Here is a 24972-nt window from a genome sequence, read left to right on the forward strand (position 1 = left end):
GCTACAAATAGCAAAGACACTGAATAAACTATTCTCCCTCACAAAGTATATACTGATTCTTTCCTGCCATGGATATCAGAGCATCTTATATCTCTTCAGATCTGAATATCCTAATCAATGTTAAATAATGCTCAGATTAACAGGGAGATATTCTCATTACCCAGCTTTGAAAGACACTGTAGTGTCAGTTTTTGTTTGTTCACAAATATTAGTGTTCCCAAAATCCATTACCCACATGTTCATTTATAGGACTGTAATCCTTTTTTTTTTTTTACTAGCCTCAACAGTTGTTTTAATTTTCACCCCATTTCCTGCCCCTTTCCTTTCTTTTCCCCACCCCAGATGCCTAAATTTTTTTGCATCTGACCTTCTCATAACCAGCAATCCTATGAAGGAAATTATGGTACCTTTCTTGGCTGTATTTACTGAATACAAGATATAGTTGAGGGAAACTACAAGTTATTGGAAAAAAAAAATCCCAAACAAAGTAACAACTGGTTAAATAAAATTTCTTTATAATTTCAATTTAAAAGCTTATGTTTGAAAAGAAAACCCAAACACTAAACCACAATACAGTAGCTTACTTACAAAACAACTGCTATGCACATAGACTGACAGACACCTAACCAAATAGTAGTGTCTCCAGAGGAGCTGAGCACCTATTTTCATGAACAGAAAAGAACTATAACATTATGAAAACAAATCCTCACATCAGCATTTACATTATCTCAATCAAAATGTCCTCTATCAACATGACACCAATTTAGAAGGAATGCATGTTTGTCATTACCAACAATCACTAAGCAACTGACAACAGAATTCAACCTTTTTAACTGACATAAAAATATCAACAGAAACATCTGCTCCATGTCCCCTTTTTTCATGCTTTCCCTTCAGTGCTTTCAAATGGGAATGACTGTGTCCTGGCAACCTCCTAGAAATCACTTTTACATCTTTTTCACATAATGGATGAGCTGTGAAATTAGTAAAATGTTAGATGGGTACCTTGGGGTCTGCCCTGCTTGGCACACTATTTTGTCAGTATCTGTTTCAATAGCAACACTGTAGAGGATTAGCTTGGCACACTATTTTGTCAGTATCTGTTTCAATAGCAACACTGTAGAGGATTAATTTAGACTATTTACTGAGGGGATGAGAATATAAAGTGTCAGGTTCTGAGAAAAAATGCCTGTCTGCACACCTACAGAGGAGCTCAGAGAACCAATGGCAGGACAGAAGCCAGAATAATACCCGGCCAGGCTGCTCCCAGGCCCACTACAGGAGCCATCAAACCATTCAAGCACATCTGACTCAAACTAAGGATGCATGCCAAGTAACAACCAACTTGTCTGGGGCTGTCACAGCGCAGCCTCAGCTCCACTGTGTGGGGATGTAGCCCATCCCCTCATCACCATGAGCCACTAGCAGCAGCTCTCCCCAAAACCTTTCAGACCAAGGAATTTTCTGCCTTAGAGGGTGACACATCATGGGATGCATGGAGAATGTAGCTCAGGATTGCACAGGACTTACAGGATATTTAGGGATGGAACTAAAGGCAGGAAAAAGCAGATGGCTAGCCATTTTTGGAGGAGGAAAAGGCATAGAGAAAAAAGAGGAGTAGGTATAAATGGTGGTGTGGTAAGTATGCTTGCGTGTTGGGGTTGATAGGAAAGTACAAAGAAATTGAAAAACCTTAAAATGGGGGGAACAGAAGAGGGCTTGAAAAGGAGAAACGTAGTTAAGAATTTCAGAAAGATAGAGCTCAGTTAGCTTGAGCATGAATCTGAGAAATGCAGTGATATTTGTAGTGCTCTGAAGTAGCAGTGGAAAATATAAAAAAAAAAAGTTGCAAACAACACATTGTATTCATCCCTGTTTTAGAAAATCTATTAGTGCCTTCTGAACATAAAAGTATACTGAAAACATACCATACAGCAATCACAGACACAAGAAAATGTAAAGTTTGATGCACAAGTTCTTAGGCCATTAGGGAATAGGGATGGGATGAATTAACTAGTGCAAAAGCTACACAGGGATACATGGGCTTAAAAATCTGCAAGATGAGAATTAAGAAATACTATGCTTCTAGCAAAATAAAATTAATACTGCTAGATATACACTTAAGTATGTGTAAGTAGTACAGTTAAGGTTTCTACTGAGAAAATGAAAAACTAAAAACTAAGTCAACACATTTCAGTAGTTTTACTAAAACTAGAAAACTGTATTTGCACTTATGAAACAACAGCGATTTCCATGTTTTTGTAAAGTTATGATAATACAGATGATTCCTCCGGCTTCAGTAAAATATTTAAAAAATTCCAGTAACCTGTCATTACTTCTGCTAAGAGGTTCGTCCAGCCAAGATAACTATTGGCTGTCCTACCTAAGGTGAAATTTTAAAGTGATAGTTATGGAGCATGACTGATACCCAGCATCTACTTTTTCTGACAGATTTTGGTTCTAAAACTTTCCCTGCTTTATCTCCTTTTTAAATTACAGCACATTGGGAAGGAGAATAAAACTCCAACACCACGCCCACCCCCCCCCCCCCCCAGACTAAAACTACAGAGAGGCATAACAGCTCTTACCCCTGAATGAAAAGGGTTAATGTAGACATTTTATTCCTAAGGAAGGCATATACAGGTGCAATACATTTATGCTGCAAAATAGTGAAAGAAATATAATGATGTTCAAGAAAGGTAGAGTCCATAAACAAGAACCAAACTGAATCAGAGCCCCCACCATCTGGAGCACATATCATTCACATGGAAGTAGCATAAGAGAAGTAGTATGACAACAGAATGACAATAATTATTCTTTATGTTTATTTACTGCAGGAGCCATACACTTACTCTTATAAACATTGCTATACTAGTTATTAAGACAAAATATGGTGTAGATTGCACAAGAAGTATCTCAGGTTTTCACTCCATTTAATTATTTTTTTTCCACAGTCCTATGAGATTGATAATGCAGCCTTCAACACATCAGAAAAACTCATTGTAAAGGCAGAATTTATCAAAACTTTCTGCACTAGGTTATGTACATAAAAAAGCTACAAACCTGGATAATATCTGGTTATTCACTGGTGCACAGTGTCTTTTAATAGCAAGCCTAATAATACCCATAATGTTCCTCTACTTTGAATTGCTAAAAAACCTTTTAAAGAACAATTTCATGTGGACAGATAAAAATATATTTGCATGCATATGTGAAGAAATTCTCATTGCTTTGACTATGGTACATCTTTAACAATTGATATTTGCATTAATTTCATTCTCTCATATCTGAGAAAATAGGATTAGAATGACTTCAAAACATGTTTTTTTATGTCTAATGGCTGTCAGTGGGATTTTAATATCAGCACCTTAAATAACTCTAATTGCAAAAAAGCATTAACAGTGAAGTATGCAATATGTTAAATTGTCTTAATGGAAAAGTTTAAGCTAATTAATTTTGAAGTCTTTATTTGCAAAGTTCTTTTCAGGCTATGAATTAATTCTGGCTTTGATTTCATGGTATAAATGAGCTGTTTTAAAGTTATCTATTGTTAATTACATGTTCTCTTTTAACTGTCCCTTGGAAACAATATTTGGTTGTGCATTGTAAACAACAACAGAGAACTGTTACAGTAGCCTGCAAAAAATTCAATTAATACCCAAGTTTTCCCAAATGCAGGCTGCAATTCAGGAATGTTACTTAGGTAGTTTGACAAGAGTTAGCTACAACTGAATTAAGAAAATTATTTTAGACCCTGACTTCATACCGTTCTTCCACTTGACCCCACCTGTAGAAACTTAGCTGCAAAACTCATGACACTTGATTCTAATGTAGAGATATATATAAACAACTCAACTAAACAAAACAGCTGTCTTGGTTTGAAAGACAGGTGTTTGCTAGTGAAGGCAGGACTCTGCCTTGGATTGGGGAATGTAAACCACCTCCCTCTGAATTATTAGAATTTTGAAATTAAGGGGCTCTCAGGCAAAGATATGAGGATAGGACTAACAGTTCTTTACCAGTATGTATAAAAAGGCAAACAAAACAACAACCACGGAATTAGTAACAAACAGAACCAGGGACCCCGTGACAGCCTTCTCAGCCGGGACGGGAGAGGGAGGAGAGGCTTTGCTTCACAAAGCCCTGCTGGGGCAGTCGATCCCAGTGCCCCAGCAGGACTCTGAGGAGCACTAAGCTGGAGTGGCAGGAATGAGCAAAAGATGCCGGGCTGGTGGACGAGATGTATCAGAGAACTTTCCGGCAGTGTTTGGAACTGCGGGGATGTCCCGGCAGGGCAGGGCAGGGCAGGGCAGGGCAGGGCAGGGCAGGGCAGGGCAGGGCAGGGCAGGGCAGCGCGGGGCTACAGCGCTGAGAAACCCAGAACGGCGCCGAAGGAGCGGCGGGGCTGGGGCAGCGGCGGGGCCGGCTCCGAGCAGGGCAGGGAGAGGCGGACTCGGGATTCCCGGGAACACAGCGGATGGTGATAGCTCCCTCTTTTAGGGAGGTAGGCCTTAATAAGGCTCCAAGTCAGACGAAGAAGACGAAGAAGAGTACGAAGAAGACTAAGAGGACGCTCCGGGTTGGGTTATGGCGAATTCCTTTCCGCAAGCAACAGCAGCCTCTGAGCATTCCCCGAATCCGCAGAGCGAGAGAGCTAGCAGCTGTCCCCTGCCCTCTCTTACCTGGGCCCAGCCAACCCTTTGTTTCCTCAAGTACGCATAAGTACCAGCAGTCAGCGTTTCCCAGCAAATCATAGGAAAAAATTCTGTAGGTAAGACTGAACAAACCAGAAGAAAAACCTAACCCGAAACAACAGCTAAAACCTGACGTCCAGTTTCACCCCTTTAGAGTCTCTCTCAAGCCTCACCCAGTAGAGTTATTTCCAGCTGATTTTTAAATTTCAGCATAATTACTGCTGGTTGATTATTCATATTCTACTTTGCATCCTAATATTAATTTTCTTCACTTTACCTTTGCCAAATACTACTGGTACTATTGCACATATTGGAACTGCAGCTCTTTCTGGCCTGAACACAGACCACATCCATTTACTTACAATAAAAAAGCAGGTTGCCAGCAATTTATTACACATTCTGCATTTTATAAACACCTGGTGCAGACCAACTCTGAGCTCAGCCAATAATAAATTATTAGTAGAAAAACTATAATTTATAACACTGAAACTAAGAACAATCTGATTTTCAAACAAATACCGGAGTTCAAAACTTAAAAAACTGCAACATCCCCAAGATAAAAAACTCCCAAAAAACAAACAAAAACCCCAAACAAATGAAAAAAAAATCATAGTAAAAAGCTTGTCCTTTTCAGTTTTGCAGGAATAGATTAAAAATGTGACAATTTTTGGCTTATATGTTACACATGAAAAATTACCAAGGAAGACTAAACCAACAACTTCAGTCTTGTTCTAAAACTGTATTTTAATAAAAAGAGATAATTTAATAGTCTTCTACATTTGAAAAGGCTTGCATTATGTTAAATCCTTTGAAAATATGTAATAAATAAAATATGAATCCACAAGGAAAATTATAAATTATGATGACAATTTCTTTGAAAAGCATTATCGAGAAAAATATTCGTCTCCTTAGAAAGGTAGCATATTGATTATACGATCCTTTTAATAAACCACTGTAAACAAAAGTCTTTATAAACAGGCTTTGAGAATCTCTATTCTCAATGAAAATAAACATTTGAGAAATAAGGTTTTGATTTTGAATAAAGCAAAATAAGTAATCAAATTTGAATATTTGATTACTTCAGATACAGAGTGTGCAAGAGGAGGAGAAAAATAAAATGATAGTGACAAAACCGGCAGAGAACAGTCAGTAGTTGAAAGTGCTTTCTCAGAATACTGTGAGCAGAAGAAAACAAAAGCCACTTTCTAGAGATTCCAGAAATTTTAGCTTATTTTTCACCCCCTATTTCTCCAAGATCAGCATTGCTCACACATCTCTACTGCTAAGCTTGAATGTGGAATTATTCACCTCCTGGAAGCTACTTAGACTCTGGTCTCAAGCAAGTCTTAAATGAGGGACTCAAAGGAGCAATTAAAAAAATCATAGGCTTCATCAGGGAGACCTAAACACCAGCTCACACGAGGATGAGGTGGTAGGGTGAGGAACTGTATTCCCTTTTCCTACAGCACCTTGTACAAAATAGTTGCTAATATCAGCACTAGAAGAGCTGATAACCCTTTTCCCATCACTGTACTCAGTGTTAGTTTCACAAATATTTCCTATAGACCCAGCCTCCCCAAATAAAGCAGCTCTGTCAAAATAATTGTTACCATTTCTCTAGCCTCACTTTCCTCGGAGTAACTTCACAATCCACCTCCCTACAAAGCTCCTCATTCCCATTGGTGCATCCCACAGCTACTGTCTTCCCTTAGCCCAAAACAGGCAAATTATGCCAAACACATGAGGAATAGGGGGGAATGGGAGCAAGTCAGATTTTGCCCTACTGAAAGCTCCTCTTTAATGTTTTTAAAAGTAAGCAGTTTGGCTTCCTAGTAGTGGTTTTCCTTCTTCCTTTCACATAAATCAAGCAATCTATCTGCCATGAACAAGTCTAATCAGCATTGTGGAGTCCCACTGCATGCCTTAAATGTCAGCTTTCCACTGCAGAAGCTCAGCCCAGAATGTTCTGCTGTTGTTTCATATGTTTGTATGTTTTCTATGTTTTTGTACTGTTCCATGATGTCTGGTGTTGTCTATTTACAAGTTTACTAATGGAAATTCTTCATTTGCTGCTAGGAAATTGTTCAGGCTTGTGTGATCTGTTCAGTCATATGGGTGCATGACTTTTGCTAAATCTCACTAAAATCAGATACTTGCAAGTCTGTAGCATATATCAATATTCCACATTCTGCAAAAGGTCCAATTCTGGAATCCAAGATTTGTTTACACAAAATGTTGCTAAACAAAATGACTAAAACATAAAGCTTCACTGGCAAAGATTCAGAAATGTCAAGGTGATAGTTTTAACAGCCCTGCACATAAATGCTCACAGGACAACTGAAGAGGAAAAAGTTTTATACCAAATATTCAAAATATAGGGCATTTCTGACTAGGTTGTATCTTCCACTTCCAGTGCATTAAAAAGCAACATTTTTCTGTCTTTGAATCAGAACATTCTTTCACAAGAATATCTTATGTATCACAGTTTCTGACCACAGAGGTATTTATTGAATTTTCCTGATAAAATAATGCTTTAATATGCTTGTCAAACTGCAAGGAATCTGCTTTTTCTAATAAATCAGTTTGCTATCACAAAGATAACCATGTTATTCTCATAATTCCTCCAGCCTCCAGTGAAATGGAAACCCATGCTCTTCTTGTTTAAGATGACTAGAAAAATGATGGAGTTAATTTTTTTCTTTTCCCTGAAGTAAATTTCAGTGCATCGTTTTGCCAAATTATGTATATATATTTTCACTATTTCCCAAATTGCTGACAGGAGAACACCCCTGCCATGACCATCTTTCCTATCTATATTCTAAATGTATGCAGTCCAGTGTTCTGGTTGCTATCCTGTTTACAGAAATACAGGAAAATCAGATATTACCAACTAACTGATGGAATTCTTGCTGAAGATCAGAGCCTATGCAGATTAAATTTGTGTTGATGACTATTAAATTTGGCAATAGCCAGCAATAAGAATTATCACAGCTTCTACAATGTTTCTTCCTCAAAGTGTGTTTCTAGAAAATATGAAACTCATTATTATAACAATATTTTTTTGGGAGATAATCAATATTCCTTGGAAAATCATCAATGTCCATTAGACTCCAGTGATATTTAATGTACTTATCATTTAAAGAGAAGTTTTATTCATCATTAACTTTGAATCAGGTTCTAAAATATAGGGTAACATTTCTTCCCAGCAAGCTGTGAGAAGACGGAATTCAGAGGTTAAATTCCCTTACATGGAAACTAAGCATCACTACATTGTTTCTAATATTCTTTTTGAAAAAAAACTTACAGCAAACAACCAGTCTAAAAACGTAAAAATCCTGTATGTTCTTTCTCAGCAGAGTTGCATTCTCTGTATATATATGGAGCCTCTTCTAGGGACAAGAATATGTAAGGTTGTATTTCTCCTACTGTCTTACAGAACTAACACTCAACAGATATGATCTGGATGCTACTCCCTCTTATGGACTAATTGAAGATTTTATTAACAATCTTCCTGTCTGATATTCTTAAAGGAATCTGTACAGCTGTAAAAGCAAAGACAGTGTTTGAAGGTGAAGTAAAAGAAAAATAACTTGAACAAGAGAAGAACTTGTCTTTCATAAGAGAATGCTCTGGAGAGATCTTATAGTAACTTCCAGTCCCCAAAAGAGCCTACAAGAGAGCTGGAGAGGGACTTTCTATAAAAGTATGTAGTATTAAGAAGAAGGGGAATGGTTTTAAACTGAAAGAGGACAGGCTTAGATTGGATATTAGGAAGAAATTCCCTTCTGTGAGGGTTGTGAGATACTGGAACAGCTTTCCCAGAGAAGCTATGGATGCCCTGTCTCTGCAGGTGCTCAAGACCAGGCTGGAAGGGGCTCTGAGCAACTTGGTCAAATGAAAGGTGGCCTTGTCCATGGCATGGAGGTTGCGACTAGATGATCTTTATGGTCTCTTCCAACTGTAGTGGGTTTAGTGCTGACCAAATGCCAGTGCACCCACTAGAAATTATTTACTCATTTCCTGCTGTGAGATATGAATTAGGAAGAAGAGGGAAGAAAAAGCTCAAAACTTTAAAGGGTATAAAGAAAAAATTTATTAACAAAATTAAAAGAAAAATGATAAGAAAAATCAGAATAAATCTTCAGAATACTTCTCCCCTCAGACCCTCTTTTCCTTCCCACTGACAATGTAAAGAGACAAAACCTGGAAATTTCAGTCAGTTTATCATCTCTAAAATAATATTTCTTCAGTCTACTTAGCAAGAGGAGTCTCTCTTGCCATGTCATGGAGACTTCACAAGAAACAGTTCTCTCATGGCTTTTAAATTCGAGGAATAGCAGCTGCCTGGAAATCTGCAATTGTGAAGTCCCTCCCATCTTTTGCAGCCTTTCCACAGCTGCGTTCGTGGGCCATGTCAATTTATTGGGGTACTATTTTAAGGATGAGCTGTTCTAGCATAAAAGCAAAAGTTCTTTTCATCCATCTCTGGGTACAGAGGTTTTCTTCTTTTATTTCTGGGGCAAAGGTTCTCATCTCTCTCTGTTCAAATTTCTCATTGGATCATACCAACATCTACTTGCTTCAATACTGGTGCCTTGGCTCCCCCTAATGCATTTCCATGAGTTCCAGGGGAAAAAAAAACAAAGTCTGATATACCAAATATATCTTCACAATAATTTCACAAAAAAAAAAAAAAAAAGAATGAAAGAAAGAAAGAAAGAAATTTCAGCCTAAGACTAAGGTATCTCCTCAGTCACCTCTAGAATTTGACTCCTTCACTGACCTCAGAATCCCACAATGTCATCTCTATGTGCCTTCCAACTTTCTTTTTCCTGATTCAGGAGAGAATTGGTGATCATAGGTTCATTCGTTCCTAAGCTTTATCAATTTAAATTTTTTATAGAGTTCTGCAGCATTAAAAGGCTGATCTCATCCAGGCTCTGCAATCAAGGAATTGCTGTGTCTCTTGCTGCTGACCACGAGGTCTCTGCAGGTAAGTCACAATGGCTGCCCACACCACCCCTGAGCCTTTCCTTCATGCAGGACACCAGGAAAAGAAATAAAACTGCTGCTGCTGCTTTTGTCCTGTCCACAGCATGGCTGGCTAAAAACAGCTAAGCAAACAAAGTTCATTGTGAGTCATGCCGATATAGTGCCAGTTTTGGGCTGTGCAGTCTAGCCACGTGGCTGCTCCCAGTCTGGGATGGCGGTGGCCACTCCTGGCTCTTGTCCCCACCACACAGCTGCTCCTGGTGCCAACACAGCCTACGGCTGACATGGCCCAGTGGCACTGCTGAAAAGGACTGGCAGGCTCTGCTGGGAAAGGGGGCCCAGCCACCCTGCTGGGGCAGGGCTTGGTGGGCTCCCCAGGAAGGGCTCCCTGCCGAAGGAGGAATAGCTGCCCTGACAGAACAAGCCAGGCCACCAGCAGGGACAGCCCCCAGTTACCTATTCAAGGCCAGAAGCCAAGAGAGCCTTCCTGGGCTTTGTTTGTCTTTAAATGTGCTTTTCCACAGAGGTGTAACAAGCTCTTTTGAGTGGATTAACTGGGTATCAGTCTTCCAAACTAGGCAGCTGATTGGTTCTGCCCAGTCCCCACAGGAACCAGTTCCGCAGGTAGTTGACTCCCTCCCCCACCAAAAACCAAATCTTCAATAAACCACGATGCCAAGCCAAACCATTCCATGATTCTATAACCATTATTAATTTTTATGTGCAAATGGAATATTTTTGTTACTGAAAGTTATTAGGAGAAGGCAAATACCATAAAATAAGGTGGTTCTGGCTTTTTCCTAAATCTAATGAAGTTTATGCAGGAAGTGGAAGGTAGATACATCACCATCATAGTAAATTCTGTAAGTCCTTTCTTGTGTTTATCTTAAATGCAGATTCTAGAGAAAGTGTGCTTTGGTCTATATTATAAAATATCTCAGAAAACAAAGCTTGAGTGATCATTAGTTATCCAAACACACCATTTTAGAAATTATGCCACCTTGTTTTAAAGAAGCTGTAAACAGGAGGAAGAATATTAAAACATAAAACTAGATTAATAAACTGGTGCAAAGTGATGGAAACGAGAAATAATCAGGAAAATGAGCTCCTGTTCTCAAAGGTTTCAGGAACAATTTACTAATAAACTCTAGAAAAGTATCAGTTTAATAACTCTGTATGAGCAGGCCAGCCTTGTGTAGGCTGCAAAAGTTAATTAGTCAGGGCTTAAAATATAGATAATACAATAAAGCTAGTAAGGATGATACTTGCTTTCAATTACAACTCAAATAATCGTAAAAATAAAGTTGTAAATATTGTATTACTTCAAATCATTATTTTGGAGTAAATTCATTCATTTGTCTTTCAGTCTTGCCTAATGGTAGAATCAGTGCTCTAGTCTGATATTTGCCAGGCCACAGAATTTCGTTGGGCATGAATATCCCTTAACTGAAAGAAATCTGGTAGATTCCTAGGGTATTTAAAGTGAAATGAGAAGTATAACTTTCCAGTAGTTTTGGTTAATTTGCCATTGGGCTCTAGGGACCCAACTGTACCTGGATGAAACAAATTATCATTTCCTCTGAATGGCTGCTTAAGCCACAGAGAAATAACAACATAGTGGACACAGAGCTTGGAGATTCTGGTGTATCTCTGAAGGTGAAGAACCTTCCTGTAAGAGTGTCATATTAAAAAAAAAGAAATTATTTCTTAATCTTAAAATCGAAGACAAGTGTAATTGATTTATACAGTTGGAAAAACAGTAAGAATTAAAGTTTTTATTTCAGATTTATTTATTTGGAACTTTTCTTTCTCTAGCTGTTTATTTCTGGTTCATACTCCCTGCTGTGTCTCAGCCCCAGAATACATATTTATCCATATCTCTAGCCTAACTGTTATTTTCACTATCATATGATATATTATGGCCAGACCTGTATGAAACAAAGTCATTTTGATTCATAAGGTGTTCATGCAAACCATTTCTCTGTTTCACTTCAAGGAGTTCATCCCTTGAGTTTGTCTTTGAGTTTCAACTTCAAAGGAACTTAAAACTGCAATCTGAAATCCAGTCAAGGCTGCAAAGCTTTACCTTGTTTCAGGTCAAAAGCTCAGGAAAATGTTGAATTACCTGAACAAAGCAAAATCAATTCCCTAAAAAAACCCCTTCAGTAGCACAGAATTATCTTGTTCCTTTTAGTTCAGCATAACTCAAACTCATTAAAATCATCAACTACAGTTACAATCCCTACTAACATATTCTTGACTCCAACCTCTTTGAGAAATGCCGTTATACTCCCCACAAAATCATACACTGTGCAAAGAAAAGCATATTTTACTGTGGCATATAATACAATTTGATTTGTAAAATAACATTATCCTTAAGTAAAATGGTACTGAACAAGTACTATCTGCACTTAAACACTTTCCAGCTCCACAGAATCACATCTGCTATATTTTTTCATGCAATCTGCAATGCTGTTTGAAATTGCTTACAGCTATTTTTATACCACACAACACTTATTGTTCCAACTTCCTCCTTCCTCAGCATATATTTTATCCTGCTTCTGCCACAAACTTTAGAATTCAAAAGCAAAAGGCAGCCTACTAGGTGTGTCTGAATATACACACACTCACTGCACAAGTAGGGTCAGCATCAGTGCAGCAGAGCTCAGGTCCCAGACCTCAGGACAGCATGACTACAACCTCTGGCAAGCTTCAACAAATCCCCTCATTATTTGCAGCTGTATCTGGAACATATTACTGTAAAAACTGACAGTTACTACCTGCTCAATAAAAGAAGAGTTAAGGTTATCTCAGTCTGTATCTTGACACTGGATTTTTTTTCTCATATTTGTGCCATTAACTTCAATACTCTAGGAAGACATAGTATTTCACTCATTCTGACAGGATATCTATCAAGCAAATAACTTTCTGCTCAACCTTGTTTTGTAAGAAAGAAAACTTCTAAACTATTGCAGCACAAGGTAAAAACAAAAATAATGTTCTTTAAGTGAAAAAAGGTAACAAAACTAAAGCTTGCACATCTAAGTTAGAAACTTTGCCTGAACTAGGAAAGTAAAAGCTCTTGAACAATGTGTCTCCAAATGACCTGGAGAGTGTATGTAATCCCATATACTTTATCAATTCCACAAAGACAAGACAATATACTCCAAATCCCTCTTTTGGTACTGCAGTTCAGCAATGCCTTTTACTTGCCTTATTGCACTGTTTTATCCATAAAAGGCAGGCGAAAATCTTATTAAGAAAAATGTCACATCTCCTTGGATTATTATTTCTTCATTTTGTAATAGACATGATTTCAGAAAAGCGATGGCATCCCTTTTTCCTTCCTATTTCTCTTTGTAACTCAAGAAAACTTAACGATGTTCAGCTATGTCTTAAAAGCTGGTCTGCACACCACAAAGGAGCACAGACAGACATAAATTCTATTTTCTTTCCTAAAATTAGACACAACCATGCCATCGCTGTGCATATTCCCCCTTGGTGGAAAAAGGGCTGCCATGCAATCTCTCCTACAGACCCTGGTACCTTAAATATTTCTCTTTAATAAAAATTAATTTACTGTTTTACTCTTACAGTTTTATAGATTCAATAGCCAGATCACAGAGAACTTTGCCATTCAACGTATTAATAGGTATTACATAAAATATAACCCCTCTTACATTTATACAATCTTTAACCATAAATTAGGTTTTGGTTTTAATCCAAACAAGTGTGAATGGTCAAACATTTTCTCACTGGTTTGGGGTTTTTGCTTAAATCTGAAAAAAATCTGCAATTATCTTTTTAAAATGATACATAGCTGTATTTAGGGTAATTAGCAAAGTAATATAAACTTGTATGTCTATAAAACCTGGCTTCAATTTCAACTGATCACCTGTTCAAAAGCATTTTTACTCTCTTCTCAATATTAGGAGATTGTTGGCAAAAGGAAGAAGTGAACAATAGTAAGGACTGGATATATTTTCTTTGTGTCCTAGGTATTTTTGCAGATGAAAATTCCACTTTATTAACAAATCAGGGGAGGAACAGAAGATGGATGCCACTGACTCAGCATTCATTGTTCAGAACCTATAAAAGGACAACAGTACCTTTTTTCTTCCAGTGCTTTAATAGGGTAGGGCATGTGGAGATCATAGGAAATATTCTTATTTCAAAAACTCATAACCACAGAGCAAATAATTAGATTTTAAGTTGGCTGATAATGGTATCTCCTCAATGGCCTCCTATCTAGAATTTGACTCCTTCTTCACTGACCTCAGAGTTCCATGTCATCTCTACGTGTCTTCACACTTTTACACTGATAATCAGTGTATAAACACACTTTGGGGTTAGCAACCTGAAACAGCATCTCAAGCAGGAGTCAGCAGCTCTCCCCAACAGTTTAGGGCAGATTCACTGTTTCCATTTGAAACTATCTTGTATGCAATTGCTGAGAATGTGTTTGCTCAATACACCCAGCTGCTGTTGAACTGCTTTGGTGTGTTGTATGGTGCAGTATAGTGCTGTATAAATACATCATGATGCAGGTAATATAGAAGGTGATTAAGCCAACACCTTCTTTCAAAAAAGGCTTGAGGATCTTTGACAACCAGAAAGGAAGAATGATTTTTTTATCTCAACCAAAAGACATGAAAGACTCCATTGGAATTTTGAAACTGCACGGTAGCTTACAGTTATGACAAGTGGCACCACTGTAATTAGTTCCATCGCAAGTGCACTTGAAGCTGTCCCACGTCTGGGTGCATTTTCCATCATGTTCACAGTGATTGGGCACACACCTGTCAGGATGAGATGCAAAGACAGAAAGAGAAACCAAAATGAGCATCAAGACTTACACGAAGCATAATTTTGAGCTGTACAAGCAGTACATGTCCTTGTATCATGTCCTTGTCTACCAATTAATCCTTGCTATTTTTAGGTGTATTATATCTGAACACACAACTACATAAAATATTCATTAAGGCTTTACTGAAGCCCTTTTACAAACAGTAAAAAAGCACATTAAAGGTGGAATAGTTTCATCATCAGAAATCAGGGTTCTAAGTAACATATGACTGTTACTCAGCTTTCAAAACAGAGCATCACAAGTCACACCTCCTCCTGCTGTGCAGGTGGTGTCATGCCTCAAGGAGTCCAGCCCCAGAGCCAATTGAATTTAAAAACAAAATGCCCCTGGCTTGCTCTTCATCTTTCTATTACCAGCAATGGGATAAAAGGGAGACAGGTTGCCTGATGGCTAGGATGGAAAGAAATTAGTAAAGCTGCATTATTAAAACTAACTATAGGCTTTGTTATAAAAGTTGTGTAAATTTTACACAACCTTTACAGGGGTTTGTGGCAAGAGTTGCTCACCTTTCTCCCACACTTTTCTTGTCCAGCTGTACTGTTGCTGGAGAGTGGAAGGAATGCAAAAGAAAAAGTGGAACAACCAATCCCCAAAGTTATAGCAGAACATATATTTATTGTTTGAAATATTATCTTATTATGATTTCAAAGATTTGAGTTTGGCCAGACTTTTTCCTATCAAATATAGCAAAAAATAGGAATTTTCATTTACTTTCACCTCTGAAACTATTAAAATTTTTTTCCGTCAAAGGGCTTTGAAATTCCATTTCAAAGAATTTTTTTCTTTATTAAATTAGTTACAATCAGACTCAGTATGTCCTGTGCCTTTTTGAACATAAACCAAGTAAGTTTTCCTTTCTTTTTTTTTTGGACAAATCTGTAGTTTTTTATTATGAATTTAAAAACTAAAACTCAGATACCCCCTATTAGACAATCTTTTCAGTAATGCATTAAAAAATAAGTACTCTTATCTCTAAGAAAATCCAAAGTTCATCATATTCCTCTGACAGTTAACAATACTCTCATAAACAACACACAAGGAAAGCTTTGCTTTCCTATGTAGAAACATACTGAAACTGGAAGGCTCTGGGTCATTCCTCTTATAAGCCTACAATGTCTTATTTCCTCAGTTTCCAGTTAACAGCACTGGCAAGCATGATAACAACCAAGAATAATTTGTGTCACAATATACATTGGGGAATTGAATATTGTGTATTCTCATTTAGAAATTATTTTTTGTTTTGTGTATGCCAGTGCACATACCTCAAAATATACAGAATATAGATGTCTTGCATCCTATATTAGCCTTTAGAACTCAAGGCTACCAATTCTTTTCCAGAAAGATCAGAAAATACTGGTGTAGCTAAAAATAGTTCTTAAAGAAATGCTCTTCTAAATCAAGAAACAAAACATTTAAAAATCTTTTCACAGTCAAATACAGTGAAACTACCTGAGGCAATTATCACAGTTCAATGAATTATGTCTTCAACATAGTTTAAATGAATTAATTTAGTTTTATAAATGTGGCAGGCTAAATGAATAGATAGATTCTTCTTCTGATTACTTCTATTCAGTTGTCTTGTCAACACCGCAGAAAAAAAATGAAAGCATATACCAGCACATTTCTAAAGATACAAACAATTAACAATTTACATGAATCCATAGCTCCTGGGTACAAGAGTAGGGAAAGCAAAGAGCAATGACATTTCAAAAATAATCTCATAAAAGTAACTTTTATTCAAGGCTGGAAATAACTACAAAAGTTCCTAAATCTGTATATGGTTTTGTATTTTTTCCAGCTTTTCAGAATAATATGTTTTTAGGTATTTTCTTCTTCATTTACACTTGAACATACATTACTTGAAAAGTAATTTTCCAATGACCAAACCAAACATTTTTCTATGTGAATTTTATCAGCTACTTATATGAACTCTCATACATAATGCTTGCAACTAGTTTCACATTTTAGTGCAGTATAACTTACTTTTATTGCAACATAACTAGTAAAGAGACTTCATTACTGACTATATAACTGAGGTAAATTACTTAATCTTCAGAAAGATGAAAACTAGATATTTATCTGTATCATTTAATGGAGCGTATTAAGTCATAAAAGTAGAGATATTCAGCAAACTCCTTGATGTTAATTTTATGCTTCCAGTATGATGGTAGGATTAGCATAATGGCTTCCAGTAGATGGAATTGGTTGCATCTGCATTTGCAAAACTTCTTTTTCACCCATCTGATTTTTGCTTTTCTAAAGATAATGCATTTAGAAAAAATGTAGTAAACCGTATTTTAATGTTAGTGTACACTGAAGTTGAAATCAGACTATAGAATAATTTCCTGACATTCCCCCCTCACCCTATTTTCTGTTAGTTTATTTTATCAGATAGAATGATAAAATTTATTTTCTATTGAATCCATTAGCAAAGTTCTATAACATAATCCTATGCTCAAATGTCCACATTTTGGACAAACTTTACCTACTATAATATATAGGAAATACTAAATATCCATAATGTAGAAATTAAAAAAAAACAAAACAAAACAAAACAAGAAAAAACAAGCAAACAACCAAAAACAGCCAACCAAACAAACCCTGTTAGAATTCAGTAAACAATGTCATAAAGAATAACATTTATCACTGTATATTCCATTATTTTTCAAACACGTTTATTTCTAATATAATAATAATCTATTTTCAATATACAAACATCTTGCTGAGAAATGTGCATTTTGAGCAGATACAATTATTTTGTTTATCTACCTTATGCCCATCATTTAGTAGAAACTCAAAATGTGTACACTGAAAACCTCAATAAAATCGATACATGCATGATTTGCAGATTATATGTATGAAAAGGCTATGTTTCTAAGCAATTCAGTTCTTTCTTATTCTTTAGGAATATGGCGTCCTACATAAAAAGGCTTACATGAAAAGCAAAACAAAACAAACCTCGAAAACAGCAGTTCCCTCCTAAACCAGGCTCTGAAGTTAGAAACCATCACAAAACAGAATAGCATGTAAGTCCTCATCACCACGTTGTGTCTCCTTCCACTGTGCATACCTGTATTTCAAAAACTTGCAAAATGTTGCAGACTCCATTTTGAGAACTTTCTTGCTCTATGGCTCCTTCTGAAAGGAAAGTCTAGTGCTTCATCCCTTCAAGTATGACACACTGTCTTTTCATTTCCACCCCAAAATTTACCCATAGGGAGTTTACAGTCGCTGTTTGATTTGGTATTTTATTAGGAAATTTTGATTTGTTTATCAAATAGTCTTTGTTTTCCTTTCAGATTTACATCTCAGTACTTTGCAGGGAGCAATCACAGTACTTTGCAGAGAGCAATCATAACTTCTTTTAGTTTGTAGTTTTGTGAGATGAAGTCTCTTAATGGAAAATATATTTGCTCCTGTTTGCAGTTGCATTTTGCTGGGTGTTCTAGAGGAGGTCATATCAGTATTTTGTGATTTCAGAGTTGATCAAAATTTTAAGATTTTTTTACTGAAATTATTTTTATTAATATATAGCATTTTGCTGACTACCAAAGAGTACTGGATCAAAGTCATCCTGAGACTGTTTAACATGTTAAAGACCTTCACGAAATTCCCATCCTTCTTTTCATCACTTCCAATCAATTATTTCCAATGCATACAGAAAATCTTGCTACTGTTTTCAACAACATTACTCTGTACTGTAATTTTCATTGTGTCATTCAAATAATTCAGGTTATTTTTCTAGGCTGAAGCTGGATCATCAGCAAGTTTCATCAAGATATTCCTAATTTTGAGCCAAGGTTGAAGCATTAAATAGGATTTACTCTGGCACTGATCTCAGAGCAACTCTCATCTTCCAGCCAGCCATTAGCCCATCAGTACAAACTGAGAGGCAATTCCATTTGACAGTTCACAACTTACTTTGAAATTCCTCTCTCAAACCCCATCTTTCCTGGTTTAGCTAATGATTTCCATCATTACAATATAAAAAATATTTTATTGACATCTGACAAAATAAATCTATTACTTTTCTCCTGTCTGAGACTGCTTTATCAGAGAAGGTCAGGTTAATCCTGAACAATCCACTGTTGATAAACACCTGCTGCATTTTACTCTACCTTGCATTTACTTCAAGATAACTCCTTATTTTTCTCAAAAACATAATAAAACTGCCAAAGGCAGATTAATAGGTGTCTGGTGATATGGATTTCTCTATTTGTTAAATTACATGAGGTTAAATGTCATCTCATAATACAAAATCATGAACTTTTTAAAATTTTGTTTGGCTTTTTTGTTGTTGTTTTTAGTTGGTTTTGTTTGGTGTTGTTTGTTGGGTTTGTTTTGATTTTTTGTTTTGTTTTTGTTTATTTGGAGGTTTTTTGTGGTTTCATGTTTGGTTTGTTCCACATGTGGTACAATGATCCTAAATGAGCCAGACATACTATTGACAGGAAGAAAGAAAAAAACAAGACAAAGAAAAGGTTTCTCATAACCTTAGTATAAACAGGAGAGTGACCCATGGAGAAATCCTCACAGCCTATTCAGCAGAAATGAGCAATGGCTGATTTTTGATTGCATAAAAAGCTCTTGGAAACAGGGGGGTTGCAAGCTGTTAGAAATGTCCACAATGGAAGGGCAAAGATGCTATGAGATTCATTAGTGGTCGAAAGTATTTTCAGAAGCAACTCAACATACATCAGGAATGACTTAAGTATGTTTGGGTCTGCCAGAAGGCAGAAGAATGAGCTCAGAGATCTCTCCAGACACTTTTCTAATCTGGATATTTTCATATTCTCTTTCTTTCATAAGAAAGAGAAAATACTTCTATCAATCTCTTTTTTTTTTTCTCATCATGTGAGTATGATTTCTTAATATTGTAAATGTGCCATTTATCCTCTGTAAATCAACAGGTCACAGCCTCGGTCTTTTTAGAGGACCATGTCCCTCAGGGCAGGGTTATCAGGCTTATTTAAAACATTAACTAGCATGCCTAGACATATTGTGCCCAAAGTGTATAGTATTTGACTCCAATTTTTAGGTTTAGAGATCATTTGAGCAAGAGGATAAAAGGTTCTTTTGTACAGAAGGCAAATGTCCATATGGCCACCTGCAGACTGTTAAATAAAGTTCTTCAGTACTGAAGAAGCATAAAAAAATCTCACAATTCTGTAAAACACAAGTATTTTCTTAATTTCCTTGCTTTTTCCTTTCTGGCTTCCTTTTCCTTTCTGGCTTTCCCTTTTCCTTCATATAGCTAGCATAAGTGCAAAATACAGCTTGTGTTTAGATACAACCTAAACCAACACTCTTCATATATACATTTGCCACAATCAAGCCAAGAAATCACCAAAACATTCACCTGTGCAACAACTCCACCTGATACGTCAAAAGGAGCCCACACACACAACAAAATATTTGATATGTACTGCCTGCAATTGTAGTAAAAAGGACTCAAATGCTACAGTGATAATAACAGTATGAGAATTTCCGTTGAGCAGAACAAAATGTTAAAGGCTTTTTACAAACGAAAATAACCTGGGCTGAATTACGCTGAACATGAAATTCAGTCTTTTCCTTCTCATTATCAAATCCCTATCTAATCTTCCTCATTCTCACACCTCACCTCTCATTTATCTCCCAAATTGCTTTTTTTTCTGCTTTTTTGTCCATTTCTCTGCCTCAGAACTAGCCACAATCTGTTTGTTTTGAGTGGTTTTCCAGTATTTGCCCACCAGTTGTCCTTTTTAACCTCCAAACATATCCTTCAAATCTGTTTTTTATCACCATTTTTTTGCAAAGTTCCTTCAAAATGCATGCTGCTGTCCTTTTGAGTGTATTGTTCTGTCACCACCTACCTTTATTCACACCCACAAAAAGACTATTAAAACATTATAAAAATTAGAAGCATTTTACTCTTCAGGCTTACCTGACTGCTCAAGAACATGAAAGATTACATCTATAAAATAACGTACAAGGAAAATGCTAGTAGCAATAAATGTTTTCAGCTGGTAACTTGAATCACTAAGGGTCTGTTTGTTTATTTAAAAGACATTCTGTAAACCGGTAACTAAATCACAAAAACATTCTGAACATATGTATCTGTTTGCAGTGGTGTTGTTCTTTAATGCAATAGGAGGCATTGCACTCGTCATGGTAAAAACATACTGAAAATAAGACAACCCAATTAAAGACACAGTGACATTGCAGAGTCTTACTGTACCGACATTAGCTTCAAATTAACCATTCCATGGAGATTTCATGTTTTTCAGAGCATCCCAAGTGAAAGTAAAGACAGCTGATGTGCCTGTAAGATTATTTCTGATTTCTTACAAGGTAACAAGTGCTTAAAGTGTGACCTTGAGATTTTCAACAGGATTTGGAACTCCTATGTAAGGCAACGCAAAGGGCAGATGGAAGGGACTGTAAAATTAACTTAGATTCAAAATAATTCCCAAACTAGCTTAATTTGCTGCTGACTTCTAAGCTAATTTTGCACACAGGCATATAATCAACAATGGCAGAACTAAATAAACCTGAACCAAGGAGTACCTATACTTTCTTTGTCTCTTACAGTGATACAAGGCCTTAATGTTTCTTTAGTGGACATCATCAAACTTGTTCTGTCACAAGATTAAAAAAAAAAAAAAGCTTGGCACTTTTAAAGACTGTGATTTACAAAGAATAAATCATTTGTAAAATATGAAATGACATTTGATTAAGAAAAGTTTTTCTATGCCATATTCCCAGTAAAGGTTGTCAAACATTTTTTGTGTGTGTGTGTTATCTTCAGATCTGTAAGGTTCCATGCTAAACTGTTTTCCTTAGAATGAATAATGGAGAACTTAATGGATAAAGTACCACAGTTAACTCATTTGGATTAAACATCCTCTTGGATTTATGCAGGTTTTATTTTGTGCACAACAATGTAGCAACTATTTTTTCCTTTCTTTTCTACTGTTCTTAATTTTCAGAGCACTTCACAAATTAGTTCCTTAGAATTAAATCATGATGGTTCCACTTTAGCAATTGCAGGAGCTGAATAAGCCATTTTTCTACCTCTGTTGTAGAGAATTTCCTGTACCTGTATGTTATGCATAACCTGGGCTCTAGGGTGTCTGATGGCTGAAAAACTACTTTTGTCCAACTCTAACTGTTGCCAATTATGCTGAAGCAAACCAGGGGAGGATGAATCTACAGCAGCAGCTAACAAGAGGGAATTTCACGTTTTCACTGGAATCCCTTCTGTCAGTTCCTACCAATTGTTTAATGCCAACAGGACACCGGGTCTATTTGGAATTGAAGCAGGAGGAAATGGTGTATTCGGCAGCACTTGCTCCTCTGGAGGGGGTGCAGGGCAGGGAATGGAAAGGTCAGGATAAAATGGGTGTAAATGGCCCATAGCCTACATTTAGTCCAAAAGCTGCAAACTAGGGTGTGTAGTGATAAATTTACAGAGGTAGATGATAAACCCAGAAATTAATAAAATTAATTAATCAGGCTAGATATAAACAACTTCTGTTGAAGAATGTTTTAGTTAGAAAAGCTTGGGTTTAGGTGTTCAGCTGGTGTAAATAATAACATTTGCATCTATTTTAAGCCAGCTAAATGAGTTGAAACAGAGGAAGAATAAACTTTTATAAAAGAACAGCTACAAAATATTATTTGTCTCCTAGGGTTTTTTTTTAACCTTTTCCACTCCCTTGTGGACACATTTGCCTAGTCATTAACCAGGTTAAGGCTTTCTAGAACTGATGGAAGTTACTTTGTATAACAATTATTTCTGGACTGGTGTGTTTGAATTTATTATTTGAACAAACATGCAGGACTGCCAGTTATTCACTAACCTAACTGTGCCATGTTGGCACATCTCAGACCTCTTGGAGATTTGAGAATGTGTGTTTAGCACTGAGACTCTCAAGAAGAATCTCATGGGTTTTAATTACTAAGTTTCTGAATAAATTTTTAAAACTTTCTAAGTATTGCCCTGTTCAAAATCTGACTGGATTAGTTTTGTATTCATCTAATCACCTCTGTTTTGCTACTTCAAATAGGTAAAATAGAACTGACTGGGCTTGAGAACAAACCATAAAACAGATTCTTTGGTATCTTGTTAATTCTTTATTATTTCTTCTTTTTCAGCTTTAATTAAATACAGCTCCGGAGATTTTACGATGTCACCTTTATTATCCAAGTTAGACATTTGAAGAAAGTTGTTCTTATATTTTAGTAGATCATAATTATCAGAGCATGTGGACCAGTGAACAGCCTATATAACACAGAACAGTGACTACAATGTTCCCTACTAATAAACACAACTGATCATGCATTGAATCACCACACAAATACAGAATTTATAGAGCTATGTTTTAAATGAGATTACTCCTAAATTTCTATTTTGGGGAATAAAAAACCTGGTAATTAGAAATCTTTATGTTTCTTCTCATAATGTAAAGAATTACTCAGTAATAAAGATGAGTATAATACTGATAGATGATTTTGTATTAAAAGCCTCTTGCTGTGTCAATCAAATCTGGATGTGGGCTGTCATAGCCTTTGGTGATGATACTTCTCCATCCCTTGGTGGACAACATAGAGGATCTTGTATGTTGCATTACTTGTTTTGATGGTCTGCCTCTTAATCAGGGACAACAATGATTCCATGTTGATCTTCAAATAGGTGACAACTGGTTTGCTGCATCTTATGCAAAAAACACAACCCATTAAATATTTCTTTCTTGATCATATGAATCACCTTGATGCTCATGAAGCTATCAGATATCATCAGCTACTATGTACAGTAGCCATCAGCTACTATGTAAGACTAAGTACAGTCTTGACTAAGCATCCTAATTTACTAATCTGGCTATGTCATGATGAGATGGAGTTGCATTTTAACTGGTAGGTTTTAAATTTAATATATTGAAGGTCAGTGTCCAAATTGCTATGGCACTGTGGTTTAAAGGAAACTTGAGGTAAAGCACAATTTGGTATTAAGTGATGTTGATCTTGCAAAGCATACATTGCCTTAACAACTTTGTTTAAAAATACTAAACAATAGTAGCAGTCCTAAAAATATTCACTACATCAAGTAGTCTTTTTACTTACCTGGTATGACTAACTTTTGGTTTTGATTTGATTCACGTAAACTACCTTTTAAAAATTATTACAATTATTATTGTTTTACTCTTTGCTATCATTAGTATTAGGAAACTGGCCACCTTCTTCACTGTGATAGAGACAACCTGGAAGCTTCCCTCAGGAACCATTTTTTCTTACAAATACCAATTTGATGGTAAAGCTAAGTCTGAATGTCTTGACAGAAACTGTGGATCTTGCATTACCATTCAGATTATAAACAGTTAATTCCAGTGGATTGTTCTAGTAACCATGTAATCAGAGGAGTATGTCCTGTAAGTGTTGTAGAAAACACTTTCTGTCTGAGCAGTGAAGGTTTTCCCCCTCAAAACTAAAATATGTTGGCAGCAAAGCAAGACACACAATCTATACAATAAAGCATATGTGAGATGGAAGCAAATGTGAATTTTTTCTGAGGCATTTATTAATCACAGCTGGTATAAATGCCAGCTTCATTATTAAATCCCTAGTAGAACACGTAAGTCAAAAACACTAATTCCTCCTGCCTCTGAGTGAAACTCAGATCTTTCTTATTTCTTGCTAGAGCAAAAATAAACCAACTTTAGTTATCCCAGTCTACTATAAGAGCTGAGGTCAGCATGCCTTTCTTGCAGTACATCCTTGCCAACTCCTAGTTTGTTCAATATGGGCAAGGACATGTAGAATAGGTTCTCTGAGTCATTAGTTTAAATTTTACTTGGATCAATCATGAATGAATCAGATACAGACAGCATTTGCACATAATTTACTTCACATGGAACACCCTCCCTGAGCTGACCCATAGAGTCGCAAAGCTTATATTTCATCATTGGTTAAAGGCAAAGTAATGTGCACATTTACTCGTAACACTTTCCACCTTCTCTATTCACATTTTTCATCTTTTTACTTTGCAAGATTTTTGGATCAGAAAAAAGGGTTTAATTTATATTTGCATAGGATGTTATCACAATGGAATTTCCTCTTCCCTATCATTGCAGTCATCATGAACAACAATAGCAATAAACAGTAACACAGAAATGAGTTATCTTTTTGCACTTCTCTATTCTTCTCCAAATTAACATAGAGCATATGGTAAAATCTACACAATCTTCTTTTTTTTTTCTCTCTGACGATTTTGCCATCTACCAGAAACTTCAATATGCTCAGCTAAAATATCATGTATAAAACATGAAGCATATAGGTTAAGCTGACTTATTCCTCTGTCTTTTATCTCTGTCCTTCATGTACATCAGTATTTTATTCTTTTATAGAAGCCCTAAAACATTTTATAAATTGTAATATAGT

At 36.3% G+C, this 24972-nt stretch overlaps 1 protein-coding gene across 1 annotated transcript in view; it reads right to left on the reverse strand.

The window, feature by feature from the left end:
• CNTNAP2 (contactin associated protein 2) overlaps positions 1 to 24972 on the reverse strand; it is a 1050597-nt gene that overhangs the window by 340609 nt on the left and 685016 nt on the right. Inside the window, exon 11 of the mRNA XM_062510213.1 lies at positions 14379 to 14485. Coding sequence (XP_062366197.1) covers positions 14379 to 14485 — 107 coding nt within the window. The remainder of the gene's footprint in view (positions 1 to 14378; positions 14486 to 24972) is intronic.

The sequence above is a fragment of the Cinclus cinclus genome, chromosome 1 (assembly GCF_963662255.1).
Source record: "Cinclus cinclus chromosome 1, bCinCin1.1, whole genome shotgun sequence".
Classification (NCBI taxonomy): Eukaryota; Metazoa; Chordata; class Aves; order Passeriformes; family Cinclidae; genus Cinclus; species Cinclus cinclus.